The 13,439-nt window shown below is 41.9% G+C and overlaps 1 protein-coding gene across 1 annotated transcript; it reads left to right on the top strand.

Annotated features, from left to right (window-relative positions):
- Nucleotides 1–8,084: 8,084 nt before the first annotated feature.
- On the top strand, nucleotides 8,085–13,196 carry LOC137156195 (adipogenesis regulatory factor-like). The gene is made up of 3 exons (XM_067552933.1): nucleotides 8,085–8,145; nucleotides 11,107–11,169; nucleotides 12,985–13,196. Exons 1-3 carry the CDS (start codon nucleotides 8,085–8,087, stop codon nucleotides 13,089–13,091), a joined length of 231 nt encoding a protein of 76 aa, XP_067409034.1. The 3' UTR covers nucleotides 13,092–13,196.
- The last annotated feature ends 243 nt before the right edge of the window (nucleotides 13,197–13,439 follow it).

Genomic DNA, 13,439 nt, shown 5'->3' with positions numbered 1-13,439 from the left:
GAAGACAAGGTTACTCACCCTGTGCAGTAACAGGTTCTTTGAGATGTGTCCCCCTGTGGGTGCTCCACTTCATGTGTCGGTGAGCCCTGGCACCATCAATCAGAGATTTTTAGCAGCTGTGCCCGTCCAGGTTGTGCAGTAGTTGTGGCACTTCAACTCCGATGCGCATGACCCAACCCTTCCATTCCTTCTCTATCGTAGAGTCCCTAAACGAACTCCAAAGTAGAGGGAAGGGGAGTATTGGAACATCTTGAAGAACAGGGACAGGGTGAGTAACTGGACAGGGTGAGAACTGGACAGGGTGAGTAACCTTGTCTTCTTCTTTCAGTGCTGTCCCTGTGGGTGCTCCACTTCAGTTGACTGTTGAGCAGTGCCCCATTGTGGATGAGGGGGACTTCAGAGTGGTTTGCGTGACCAATGTTAACATTTTGCAGCCTGCCAGTGTGTCAGTATCCGAGCTCTGCATGATTGCATATTTTATGAATGCATGTTCAGAGGTTGCAGCTCTACAAACGTCTAAGTGAAACATCATTCAGGAAAGTGACTGACGTTGCCATTGATCTACTGGAGTGGATTCCCATCCCCGAGGGTGGTTTTATTTTATTCTGCTTGTAGCATAGGCGGATGCAGTTAGAGATCCGTTTGGAGAGTCTCTCTATGGATACAGTGGAGCCTTTGGATCATTCCATCATAGAGATGAATAGTCTTATGGATTTACGGAAAGGCTTAGTTCTCTCAAGGTAGAATGCCATCGCTCTTCTGACATCTAATGTGTGCCACTTGGCCTCCTGTTTGCTAACATGTGGTTTGAGGTAGAACATAGGGAGATGGATCAATTGATTTATGCAAAAGGACTGTGATAGTATGCAGCACCCCTGTGTACACCCTGCTCATTGCACCAATTGTGACAATATGCAGAACCCCTGGGGTACGGCCTGGGAGCAGTGGAACCATTGGGTACCCTTATCAACTATTTAGCTTGGGTTGAGCTCTCCACCAGACTCTGGCTGGTGACCACACAAGCAGCCTCTCCACACCCTGTTATCACCCAACCTGACAGCAGGTGGCACCAGACACCCCTACTTAGTTCAATAAACACTTTCCCCAGCCATTCAGGAACCAACAATAGTGAAGCCCCAGCTGGCTCTCCAGCTCAGGACCCAAGGACTATACTGTCTGACCCTGGTCAAAAAGCCTGACCAGTGAAAATTATTATCCAGTCCAACCTTCCCTCAAACTGAAAGGAACATGCACCAGCTTTTGTTACTGAGCAGAGTTTGTCTAAACACTTCACTCAAAAACACATTGGTTAATATAAAACATTAAAGTTTATTAACTACAGAAAAATAGATTTTAAGTGATTATAAGTGGCAAGTATAAAGAGAAACATAAAATCGCAGTCTAAATTCTACACACTAACAATATTTGAATTAGCAATGTCTCACCCTTGTTAGCTGGTACAAGCATTTTCTTAAATGCAGGTTGGGCAAACTTCCCTGCCTGAGACTCCCTTCCCCCCCTTTCAGAGTCCTTTTGTCTTCCAGACGACTGTTCAGGTGTTGAGTTGTATGGGAGTGGTGGAGCCCCATGATAATGTCATGCTCCCGCTTTTATAGTCTGTTCTAGCAAGCTGGAACAATTAGGGCTTGTGACCTGTGAGGTGATCCTCATTGGTCAGTCAAGCCACATTGCGAAAGTGCTTCCTACAGTGAAGCCTTCACTATAAAAGTTTCCTGGTAGTGGATTCTTTCCTTGATGGCCCATTAGCACGTTTGGCCACTTCACTGTTGTACCTGAAAAGCTGGTTTAGCATTTCCCACTTCACAACATGTTCTAGTAGCATTTACAGAAATATTTTGTATCTTCCCACACAATAATAACACATACTTAACAAGACTTAGAATAATACCAAACAAGGTATACTTTGTACAAAACATATCATAATTATATGACATTGATGAATATGGGGTTATTGGAGTGTTGTTCTCAGACACTGGGTGTCACAAGAACTATGTTACTTTCAGTACAAATTTAGGGTGAGGTCTCAATGTGATTTTTATCCCTAAAATATATGGTATATGGAGAGAGAGCCATGAGGGCTCCTATTTCACCTACTTGTCTTGCTGAGGTGATAGCAACCAAAAACACTTTCATCAATAGGTGTAGTAATGAGCATGTAGCCAATGGTTTGAACAGGGGTCCCATGAGAGTTTTTAGTACCTAGTTTAAGTTCCATGTTGGCATGGGATCATGGACTTCCGGGTATATATTCTGTAAACCAGTGAGGAAACGTTTGTTAATGGTATGTATAAATAATGACATCCCTTTGATTTTATGGTGGAACACATTGATGGCTGCAAGATGTATCCTGATGGAGCTCATGGAGAGTGGCAAGATTTTTAGTTCCAGGATGTAGTCCAGAAGTAGTAGAAAGGGTGATGAAAGTGTGTTTATTTTGGCACTGTATGTACAATCTCTTCCATTTCTGTAGGTAAGTTTTACGAGTGTTTGGTTTCCTGCTGTTAAGTAATACCTGTTTAACTTGTTTTGAACCGTTTAATTTGTCATGATGGAACCATGCAGAAACAAGGCTTTCAGGTGAAGTCTGTCCAGAATGGGTGGGAGAGTCCAACCCTCATTCTGTGAGAGGAGGTCCCTCCAAAGAGGGAGCTGTTGTGGGGTGCAGACCGTCATTCTCATCAGGTAAGAATATCAGGTTTATCTGGACCATGTTGGAGCTATCAGTATCACTTTGGCCCTGTTATGTTGTATCTTGTGTATCACTCTTAACAGTAACCGGATTGGTGGGAATGCATATAGTAATGTTGCTTCCCATTTGAGGAAGAATCCTTGTAGGCTGCGCATGTGCAGCTGCATGTATTTTATCACGAAAGTAGTGGCCGCCATATGTCCTAATATGTACTAATAGCGGTAGGCAGGTATGTGTTACAATATATGGATTTGTCAGTATTTGAAATCTCTATAGTGGAGATGTGCTCCTATGAATTCCAGCTGTTGGACTGGAATTAGGGTTGATTTCTTTTTGTTTATCTGCAACCCTGGGCTTCCAAAGAGGTTGATGGTCTTCTGAATATTGTCTGTTGCTTCTGATTGAGTGGGACTTCTCAGTAGGCAGTCGTTGAGATATGGGAATGTTATTATCTCTTGCTTGAGTAAGTGTGCCGCTACTACTGCGAGGGTTTTGGGGAAGACTCGCGGTGCTGTGGATAAGCTGAATGGTAGTATTCTGTATTGGTAGTGTTCTGGTCCAACTATGAAACAAAGAAGTTGTCTATGAGCTGGGTTTATTCTGATGTGAAAATATGCATCTTGTAGGTTGAGGGATGAGAACCAGTCCCTTTGTTCCAACACTGGGATTATCGTGGCTAATGTGATCATCTTGAATCTTTGGATTCATACAAATTTCTTGTTTTCTAAGATCTAGAATGGGCCTCCAACCTCCGCTTTTCTTCTGTGTTAAGAAGTAGAGGGAATAGAATCCCTTCCCTCTGTGTTGTAGAGGAATGTGTTCTACTGCACCTAGCTGTAGAAGATTGTGTATTTCTTGTCATCGAAGGTGCTCATGAGAAGAGTCCCTGAAGAGGGATGAGGGGTGGAGGTTCAGTGGGTAGAATCAATGTGAAAGGAATGGAGCATACCGTTTGTATGATTTCTAGCGTCCATTTGTCTGAGGTAATTGATGCCCATATATTGTAAAAAGGGCATAAGCAGTGTCCAAAGATTTGTGTGTTGATGGCTATTGATGTTGGAATGTTGGGGAGGCCTTTCAGACCCTCGACCAAGACTTCAAAATGACTGTTCCGCTGATGTCAGTGTGACCTGTTCATGCCTAGGGTAGCCACCTGAAAATGCCAAGGTCAGGGCAGGCTGTAAAAGGAGACCAGATTCTCTCAGCACTGGTGGGTGACACTGAAGTCAGACGTCCCAACCAGCAACAAACAATGCTTCTGATTCCTCACACTGGTTATCAAGAAGTCAAAATAAAAATATACACAGCCCCATTTACTGCATTTCAGTCTCTGGCTCCCAATCAGCCACTAGGTCCAGTAAAGAGATCAGTTATTTAAAACTCTATGCTCTTTACCAAAAAGGTTTCTCCTGACCCCAAAGGGTCAGCCACAGTACCAGATCAATATAAGTTTAGATCTTACCCAAAATACCACACTGCTAGCCAATCCTTTAGTAAATAAAACTAAAGGTTTATTATAAAAAGAAAGAAAAACTATAAGAGAAATGTTAAAGGATTAAAGCAATCAGATACATACAAATGATTTGAAAGTCCATATATATGAGGTTTCTAGTAGAATTGTGGAGTTTGCAGGCTTGTACAGTCCCTCTGGTATACATCCAGTACCTGGATGGGTCTCAGACCATTGTTTCACAGCTTAAGTTCAGTTCAGTTGTAGATGAGTTGGTTCAGAGGTAGGCTGGAGACTAAAGACAAAATGGATGTCATGAAGCTGCCTTTTATGTCCTTTGGCTTTTGCCATGCTTCTTGTGGAATTTTACAGGAATAAAATGGAGTCCAGAGTCATATGAGTAAGGTCTGGTGACTCATCAGGTATATCCCTGGCTTCTCCTTCTGGCCCCTTGTACCTGTGAATTTCTTAATGGGCCATTAAGCAGGCTATTGCTGCAGACATCCTGTTTGGGGTGTCGCCCAGACACAGCACAATTTGCAATACAGATATATCAAACGTATCCATAATTTCCATTACACATATAACACATGAACATAAACATTAACATCTTACTTAGCACATTATCGCCTTTCTAACAGTACCTGACATGGCATATCTCACATGAATTATTATGATTTTGACATACTGATGTTAAATAATATAATAAATGCCCCCTCCCTGCCCCCAATCTAGCCAGCGTGACAGTCAATTGCAAAGGTGACTGTGTCTATGGTGGTCTCTGTTTTTGGGGCCTCTGCCTTTGTCTGCAGGTATCAAAATGTCTCTGCCAGCAGGGGAATGCTGATTCCCTACGTTGGTATGATTGATATTTCTTGGGTTTGTGCGCAGGTGTGTATGTGCTGAGGGTTCTTAGGGTTGCCCTAGAGTCCTTCATGGAATGGAGGACTGTGACGAAGTGGAGATATTCTTCGGGTTTTCTTTGAGTACTCTGTGTGCCTCAGTTTCTCCTCATGTGTTACTCATGTATTTCGGTGATGGGACCCGGGTGTGTGATCATTTCAGAGACCACTAGAGGGTGGATGGCCTTTCCCAGCCACATGTAGGCAGACCTGGCCAGGACCCCCTGCCTCAGCCCAACCAGTTGCAACAGGTTGTGACCAAGAGGAGTGGCCACCTTGCCTGAGAAGGAGACAAAGGACTAGGGGGGGGCTAAAAGATGGGTCTGGGGTGGCTGGGGGAAAGAGGCCAGTTCCCTGAGAGGGCCCGGTGTGGAGGGAGCCCCGAGAATGGGGATATCCAGGTGGTTGCTGCTGTAACTCTTAGTTAAGGCTGATAGCTAGCAAAGTCTTTCTACGTTGTGAACCTGAGAATCCGAGTGGTTCAAGGGCATGATCCCTGTGGGACTCCATCACAAGGACTTTCTCAGTTTTAGCTGAGAATACTTTTCCCTATTAAAAGGAAGGTCTTCTACTGTCATTTATAGGTCTTTTGGTATTCTCAATGATTGCAGCCATGATGCCTGCACATCACTACATCTGTAGCAGTTGTTCATGCTGCTGTGTCAGCAACATTGAGGGATGCTTGCAAAGCTATACAGGGAACAAGTTGCCCCTTGGTTATCATGGCTCTGAATTGTTCCCTTCTGTCCTCTGGAAGGTCATTGATGAATTCACCAAACTTATTGTAGTTGTCATAATTGTACTTTGCTAGTAACACACTGTAGTTCGCTACCCTGAATTGCAAGTTTGAAGAAGAGTACACTTTGGAACCAAATAAATAGAGCCTTTTCCACTCATCATGAGGGGTGGATTTATATTGGGTTTGCTTTCCCCATTGATTCACTGCCTCTACCATCAGGGAGTTTGAAGGAGGAGAGTGAATAAAAATTCCATGCCTTTAGTAGGAACGTATTATTTTCTATGGGCTCTTTTACACATTGGTGGGGCAGTGCCTGGTGTCTGCCACACAACTTCTGCTGGCTCCATGAGTGCATCCTTTATTGGTAATGAGTATTTTGATATGGAGGATGTCTGGAATATCTGAAGTAATTTATGCTGGTTCTCTAAAACTTCTTCGAGGGAATCACCTGGCTCTGAGCTACACTCTTGAAGAGCTCTTGGAATTGTTTAAAGTCATCTGCTGTGGTGGGAGGCGTTGGCATTATGGTCTTGTCAGGTGACGACTAAAAATTGTGTGTGTCTTGTTCCTGACCTTTCTTCCATTTCCTCCATTGTCTTTTCATGGGCTTCAGAAGTTTCAGGCATGGGTGATGGTGGCGGTGATCTTAATTCACTATGGGGTGGCGTTGTGAGACAATTGAATTGACTACTGTATGCCCCTCCTGGGTCCCATGGTGGCCAATGCATTGGGAATAGCATTGGTGGACATAGCCACGGTTGGCCGAACCATTGTTACATCTCCCTGCCGTATCGATGTCTTGGTTTTGTGTATCCTGATTCAGACTTGCATCTGATAAGGGGAAGAGTAGTGCAATGAAAAGGCACTTTTCTTCCTGGTCATCATCATCACTACTTGAGAATGGAGTATCAATGGGTGATAGTGACTGCTCCAGCACTGTGTTCTGGGGAACCACTGATGCCAAATAGCAGCAAGTGTGATGCCGAGGGTACTACGATGTCTTTGGTTTCCAACAGTTGTTGTTGCAGTGACTTCTGCTTTGGTGCTGTCGGTCCCAATGTGGTTTGATTAGCCAGTGCTGCAGTTTCCCACCTTGACTTGCTTGGCATTGTCTTGGTTGGTGTAGTGTGGAACACGTGGAGGCATGATCACCGTAGAAGGTCTTGGTACCACTTTTGCTGGAGTTGACAGTGCAGTAGAGATAGTCAGATGCTAAAAACTATAAAACTATTAAAAACTTACTAGAGCTATACAAAACTATATACAAAAGGCACCATGGCAAACTTAGATATATTTACAGATCAAAGAAATCGAAGGAAAGCTCTGGATACTGGAAGTTCTAATCCAGGCCACGTGGCAGTAAGAAGGAACTGGAGAATTGTTAGTTCACACCACACTTTATGCATTCGTTGGAAGCACAAGGAAGACAAGAGTGCATGCGAGGACCAATGGACCCTGCTTGTAATAACTCTCCAATTCTAGGAGTATGTAGCGCAAGCACACATCCACAGTGGAATACACATAGGGACCAGCACTCAAAGAAGAACCATGGTCATTGGGAGGATATTTAGAAGATGCAAACACTGCCTTTAGCACTCTGCCTTTGAAAGCCAAGTAGACACACAACCTGATTGTTAGGTTCACTTTAGGGCCTATGTCCATTAGAACTCTCTTCTTGTAAGCATATTCCAAGGATTTATAACTGCCAAATATGGGACTAAGGTAACAAAGTGCTAAAAACTTCAATAACACTTATAAGGACATTTTCTTTGTGTTTTTAGCCTACTCCAAAGAGGTAAAAGTTAACCACAGCACCCACAGGATGAAAGAAAAGAAAAGAAAACCATTGTAATAAAAATCCAGCCTTCCAAAAATCCATTCGAAAGCTTATTACAGTAGTTTTCAATGTCGTTCCATTGCACTTTTATGTTTTCCTGACGCAGTTCAATTTTTTTGTTTAGAAATATGTTTATAAAAAACAAAGATTATAAAAGGATTAATTCCTCTGATGCAGAAAACCCTAGGTGGATACACCCTCTCTTTGGGAAAAGTAAATAATTCACAATTTCACTGCACACTGTCAGTTCTCATTCGTTAGGCTCAAACTCTAAGCCTTCCAGCAACTCCACCTATTGAAGCAATTTGCCCAGTGGCCATTTGAAGGAGCCTTGGCACATGTATAAAACCAACACAAGTTAGAACAGTCCTAACATAGCGTATAGTAAATTGCTTTGCTTTTTTAAAACTGAAGCAGAAGATTTTTTAAAGCTTTTCAAAGCAACCATGTCTGGTAAGGGCTTCCAGGGACTCAAACAACAGGCAGAAGGGGAGGCCCAGGATGCTGGTAAGAAACATTAAATATAATTTCTCTGTTTGTTGTTTTGTAAAAACCAAGAGCTAGTTTCTGCGCTCACTACACCAGTCTAAATCTAAAGTTACTCCACTGACTTCAGTGGAATTACTTTGGATTTAAACTGGTTAAATGAGAACAGAATATGGTCCTGGATCTATTTCTGTATGTCCCAAGGCTAGTTATGTAATTTTGTCAATCTCAACAGCATAATATTTTGGTGTTTTATTTTATAGTACAGTGAGACTTCAACGACTTGGATGGCATTAGCCAATCAGTGTCCATTATTATTTGAGACTAATTTTTTATCACTTCTAAAGGAAAAAAATACTGATTAAAAGTATGTTACTAATCACAAGAAGACCCATACTGACAGTACAGGAGACTCGTGTCTTCTGTTCACAGACAGAACAACTGAAACACGGGGTTTGATCCTGACACATTGAAGTCAATGGTTTTGCCACTGACTTCAGTGAACACAGCATCAGACTCATGAGCTCGAGTTTGACAAACTTCTCTGTGAAAGAGCCTTAGCTATGATTTGGAGAACACCACCTTCAAGATTAAGAATCCGACCCTGCAATGGGCTCCGGGTGGATAGCCCCCTCCCCCCCAACCAGTATGGAATTTATTGCAGGGTAGGGGCCTAAGAAGATGGCTCACTCTTTATTCCTGTTGAACAACAACTTATTTTAAAACTTCATATTTTGTAAGCAATGAATGACTTTTTATTCTGAACCATTACAAATATTTTAATGTTTGTTTTTAAATAGTTACTGCCCAAGAGCAGCGTAACCTTTTTCATACACTGCTGTCTAAACTTACTTCTGTAGAAGAAATTAGATTTAACCTGTGGTGGGTGTGTTTGCAACCTGAAAAATGTGTAAAATTAACATAGCCCAAGCTGAGTTGCTACCAATCCAGTTAAACAGCATCAGTTTAAGCCATTGTTCAAATATTACTTCCAAATTCATTCTAGGCTGTAATGCTCAGTTTCTTTCTTAATATATTTGATAATCCTTTTATGACTTGAAAACAGGTACTGAAACGGATTATATAAACTGAAGTTGTTCTTCAGGGTATAAACACTTTCTCTTGCACTGTTCCTCTCATCCTTCTTTCCTTACTCCATCCGTCTGTGTTCAACTGTTAGACCAAATCTGCAGATGACTGAAAATTGGATTTAGGGCTTGTCTACACAAGGAATTCACTGGGAAGTTAGTCCAAAATAGTTAGGATGTGAATTTAGAGGCAGAGTGCCTTTTTGTAGTTTAGGTTATTCATTCCACTTCCAAAGTGGATTACCCCAAACTGCACAAAGACATTTAGTGTGGAATAAGAGTGTCCACACAGGAAACTAATACAGAATAGGTATTCCAAATAGCTTTTTCTGTGTGTAGACGTGCCCTTAGACACTTGAGTGCTGGACTTCAACCTCAGCCCAGCCCAGCCTGAGTTTCTGACTTTCCGATTTGGGTATCCTAAACAACATTCTGGCTCCCCCTATTGAAAACTGTATTTAGGTGACTGGTGAGGAGTTGGGGCTGCTTTTGGTGCCCCAATGCCATTTGATAAAGTCTTGAAAATTCTGCCCAGTACAGTGCTACTGCTTAAACTTGAGTCCTTTCATGAGATTCTTGCACATGAACATAAATCTATGTATCATGATACATTGACCAGAATTTTCCAATGCAATTAACTCCAAATCAGTGTGGGTCAGACAGAGGTGCAGGTCACTTTGGCCAACAGATAGAGATTTCCACTGCTGTTGAGCTCATAAGAGATTAGGAAGTAAATGTAATTTAATGTTAACGTTTAATGCGAGTCTTATGAGCTCTTCTTACTGTGTAACAAAAAGTACTTAGCTTTTTGAAAATAAAATGTACCTAGAAAATGCCACATATTTTCAGTAAATTCTTGTCATTTATATGGCAGATCATAGCTAGTCATCCAGATGCTGTGAAATTGAGACTGTGTTTTCATAAACTACTTAAATCTTTTATTTGAAATGGCTTTTAGAGGGACATTCCCACAGAATTAGTGTTTGGTGTTCTGCAGTTGATCCATTATGTTTTTCCTTCCTGTTTCTCTAGATGATCCTTGTAAAAATACCCCTTCTCCTGCTCCAGTCTGTCATGTTTCCATCTTTCCTTCCTTCCTAAAACCATACTCATTCCAAAAAGCCTACGAAGACCATTTTACCCTTTGAGGAAATGTTAACAACCTAGACGACAAAACATCTTTAACACAAGAAATTTAAATACCTAAATAAAAAAGCATCATGGAATTAGCAATATGCAATTAAACACTGCTGCTAATCATATCACCCTATCATTCTTCCCACATTTTGTCATCTTATTTATCACTAACATGCCCAGCACACTGTTGATGCTATATAATTTCTAAGATTAAGATTTTGTCATGGTTATTTTTAGTAAAAGTCACGGACAGGTCGCCGGCAATAAACAAAAATTCACAGTAGCCCATGACCTGTCCGTGACTTCTACTAAAAAATCCAGGGGAAGGGCTGAGGGGGAGAGAGGAATAACAGCAGGAGCCCCATGGCGGAGGGGACTGACAGCCCAAGCCCCACCGCCACAGCCCTGGCTGCAGCCACTGACAGTTGAAGAAGTCATGGAGGTCCAGTAAAGTCATGGAATCCACATCACTGTGACTAAATCGTATCCTTGTTAATTGCATAGCAAACTTCTCTGGCAGGATGCCAGCCAGCTTATGTACCTCATAGGGATACCCATCAACAATCTGCATAGCCTCAGCCTATTCTATATTAATAATCTTCCAATATACTCCCACCATGGTTTCAGGCTGTTAAACATATAACAGAGCCAACGATTGTAAGCACTTCCTGGGAGCTGAGATGTGGAGGCTATAGGAACAGAAAAGAAGAGAGCATAATTTTGAACAGTTTAAATGCATTGTTTTTCCTAATTACAGCAAATGCACTTGGAAAGTCTGCACAGCAGGTAGTGAACCAAGCTACAGATGCGGGTCAGAAAGGTAAGAGAAATTATATTACATTCAATGAAGGCAAAATTGGGCATGAAAGGAAAACTAGTTAAGGATGTAGCCAGCTTTAAAAAAAAAAATACAATGAACCCAAGGCCAAATCCTAATGTTCTTACTCGGGGCTTTCTTGGGCAAAACTTCCATTGATTTTAGGGAGAGTTTGGCCTTACAAAAGGATTTACTATAATGTGGGTAAGAATTTCAGGATTTGTCCGTTAGTGACTGTATATGTATTTACTATTGTTGTAGCTGTGCTGGTCCCAAGATATCAGAGAGACAAGGTGGAAAAGGTAGTATCTTCTATTGGACCGACTTCTATTGGTGAGAGAGACCTGAAAAAGAGCTCTGTGTAAGCGTGAAAGCTTGTCTCTCTCACCAATAGAAATTGGTCCAGTAAGAGATATTCCTTGTCACCTACTTTGTCTCTCTGTGTATTTACTAGCAGATTCACTACAATTTCCCATTGATTCTCTGTTTCTATGGCTCATACAGTACATTTAGCTTGTGCTCAAAGTTCATCATTGATCACAGTGAGGGCACTGGAAGTAGTACAGACAATACTTGGTCCCTCTTTCCTAGATGCTAAATAAGCATGTGATATATCTTGATTTCTTCAGCTCTAAGGGCAGGAGTCCATAATGATCTCAACTCCAGAACATGGCAAGCTCCAGCACATGGCAGCTCAAGGAGCTGGAGCGCCAAAAATGATGTCAATCATTAAATGGCAGTGAAAGCCCTATCACTTTTGTGAGGAGAGTTCTGTGTTTCCTTTCTGGTGAGGAGAATTGCCAGAATAAAAACAAAAAACTCATTAAATCATTCCAAGAATGAAGAAAGAATTAGCAACTTTGGAGTATAAATGTCTACTTATTTAAAAGGCAGAAGCTAATGGTAATATCATGTTTTCTCCCTCTAGAGCAGGGCCTCTCATACTGGATCAATGAAGGTCACCAGGTAGTGGGGTGGTGGCAAAATTGCCAAAATATGGTAGCTGCTAGGACCCAGGCAAGAGAACCAAGGGGAAACAAGGAAAAGCTGTGTTTCCTCTTGCTACTGCCATCCTCTCCACCGCCACTCCAGCTCCATTTCCATTCCTCCCTCTTTCCCTCACTATCCACAACATGATCTGCTCCAAGGAAAATACTGCTTAAAAATGGTGAGAAACCAGCTATTTTGTTCTTGAAGCCTCTCAGAGCGTGCAGCTCCTTGCATAACGAAACAGCAATCCCCTGAACCTTATACAAACTAGGGAAGGGAGGGGCCAGGACAAATCACTTCCCCACATTTCTTACCCCCGATCAACACCACTCTCCCCTCCAGCAGTACCCGATATCCACCCCCACCCGCAGCAGCCACTGAAATACCTACTGTCCCACAAAATAGCATCCATCCACTCATTCAGTCAGCGTCTCCACCATTCTTAACCAGCAGCGCCCCCAATATCCATCAGTTCCAGCACCAGCATTCCCAACCAGTATGCCCTATTATCCCACCTAATAGCTCCCAACACCCACATGCACTTGCCTTGCAGAACTCAACCCATCTACCAACATTTTAACATATCCCACCATCACCCAAACACCAACCTGCACTAGCAGAGAGAAGTTAGTCTTTAGGAAACGTAAGCAGCTCATATCTGATGTAGTGAACGTGAGTCAGATAGTGTAATGCATATAGTTTGGTGTAACAATGATAGGAATATTTGAGTGGGTTTCTCACTTCCTCATTCCACCATAAGCATGAAACCACATACATCTGAATGTACTGACTTTGCATTTATGTTAGCTTTTTCCCTATCTTTCTCAGCTATTGACCAGGCTTGCAAGACAGCTCAAGATGGTGTTGAAAAAGCAACTGGACAAGCATCAGAAGCAGTGTCTGGCCTTGGGAAAAAATGTGGATTTAAGAAATGATAATTTAAGCAAAGAGTGTGAGATATTATAAAATCAATGTTCGTGCTGCAATTCAGTAATCACTTGTGTAGAAGTATGAAAGCTGTTTGAGATTTGGACCATTTACTATGCTTCGCTTTAATACAAAAATGCCACATGCAGAATGCTTACCCATCCAATAGTTTAAAAAAAATCTTCTATGATCTATTTATAATCTCCCATTCAACACAAATCACAAAATTTCCAACAGTGACTAAGGTATTGTCTGTCTCATACAGCAATACAAAGGTTGTTGCTACATTAATTCAACGTTCCTAAGAATTTAAATGATGAAACTATTATCTGTGTGATAGCAGGAGTATTAATAAA

Source organism: Emydura macquarii, unplaced genomic scaffold (assembly GCF_026122565.2).
Source record: "Emydura macquarii macquarii isolate MOO-44397 ecotype Brisbane River unplaced genomic scaffold, CSIRO-AGI_Emac_v2 contig_1390, whole genome shotgun sequence".
NCBI lineage: Eukaryota > Metazoa > Chordata > Testudines > Chelidae > Emydura > Emydura macquarii.
Note: the sequence above shows the minus strand (reverse complement) of the source record. Positions and strands in the feature narration are given on the sequence as shown.

What these genes read in the sequence shown, in the direction of transcription:
- LOC137156195 (XM_067552933.1), top strand. Translation starts at nt 8,085, where the DNA reads ATGTCTGGTAAGGGCTTCCAGGGACTCAAACAACAGGCAGAAGGGGAG. An exon ending in AGGGGAGGCCCAGGATGCTG is followed by an intron (nt 8,146 to 11,106) that starts GTAAGAAACATT and finishes TCCTAATTACAG; the next exon opens with CAAATGCACTTGGAAAGTCT. An exon ending in TACAGATGCGGGTCAGAAAG is followed by an intron (nt 11,170 to 12,984) that starts GTAAGAGAAATT and finishes TATCTTTCTCAG; the next exon opens with CTATTGACCAGGCTTGCAAG.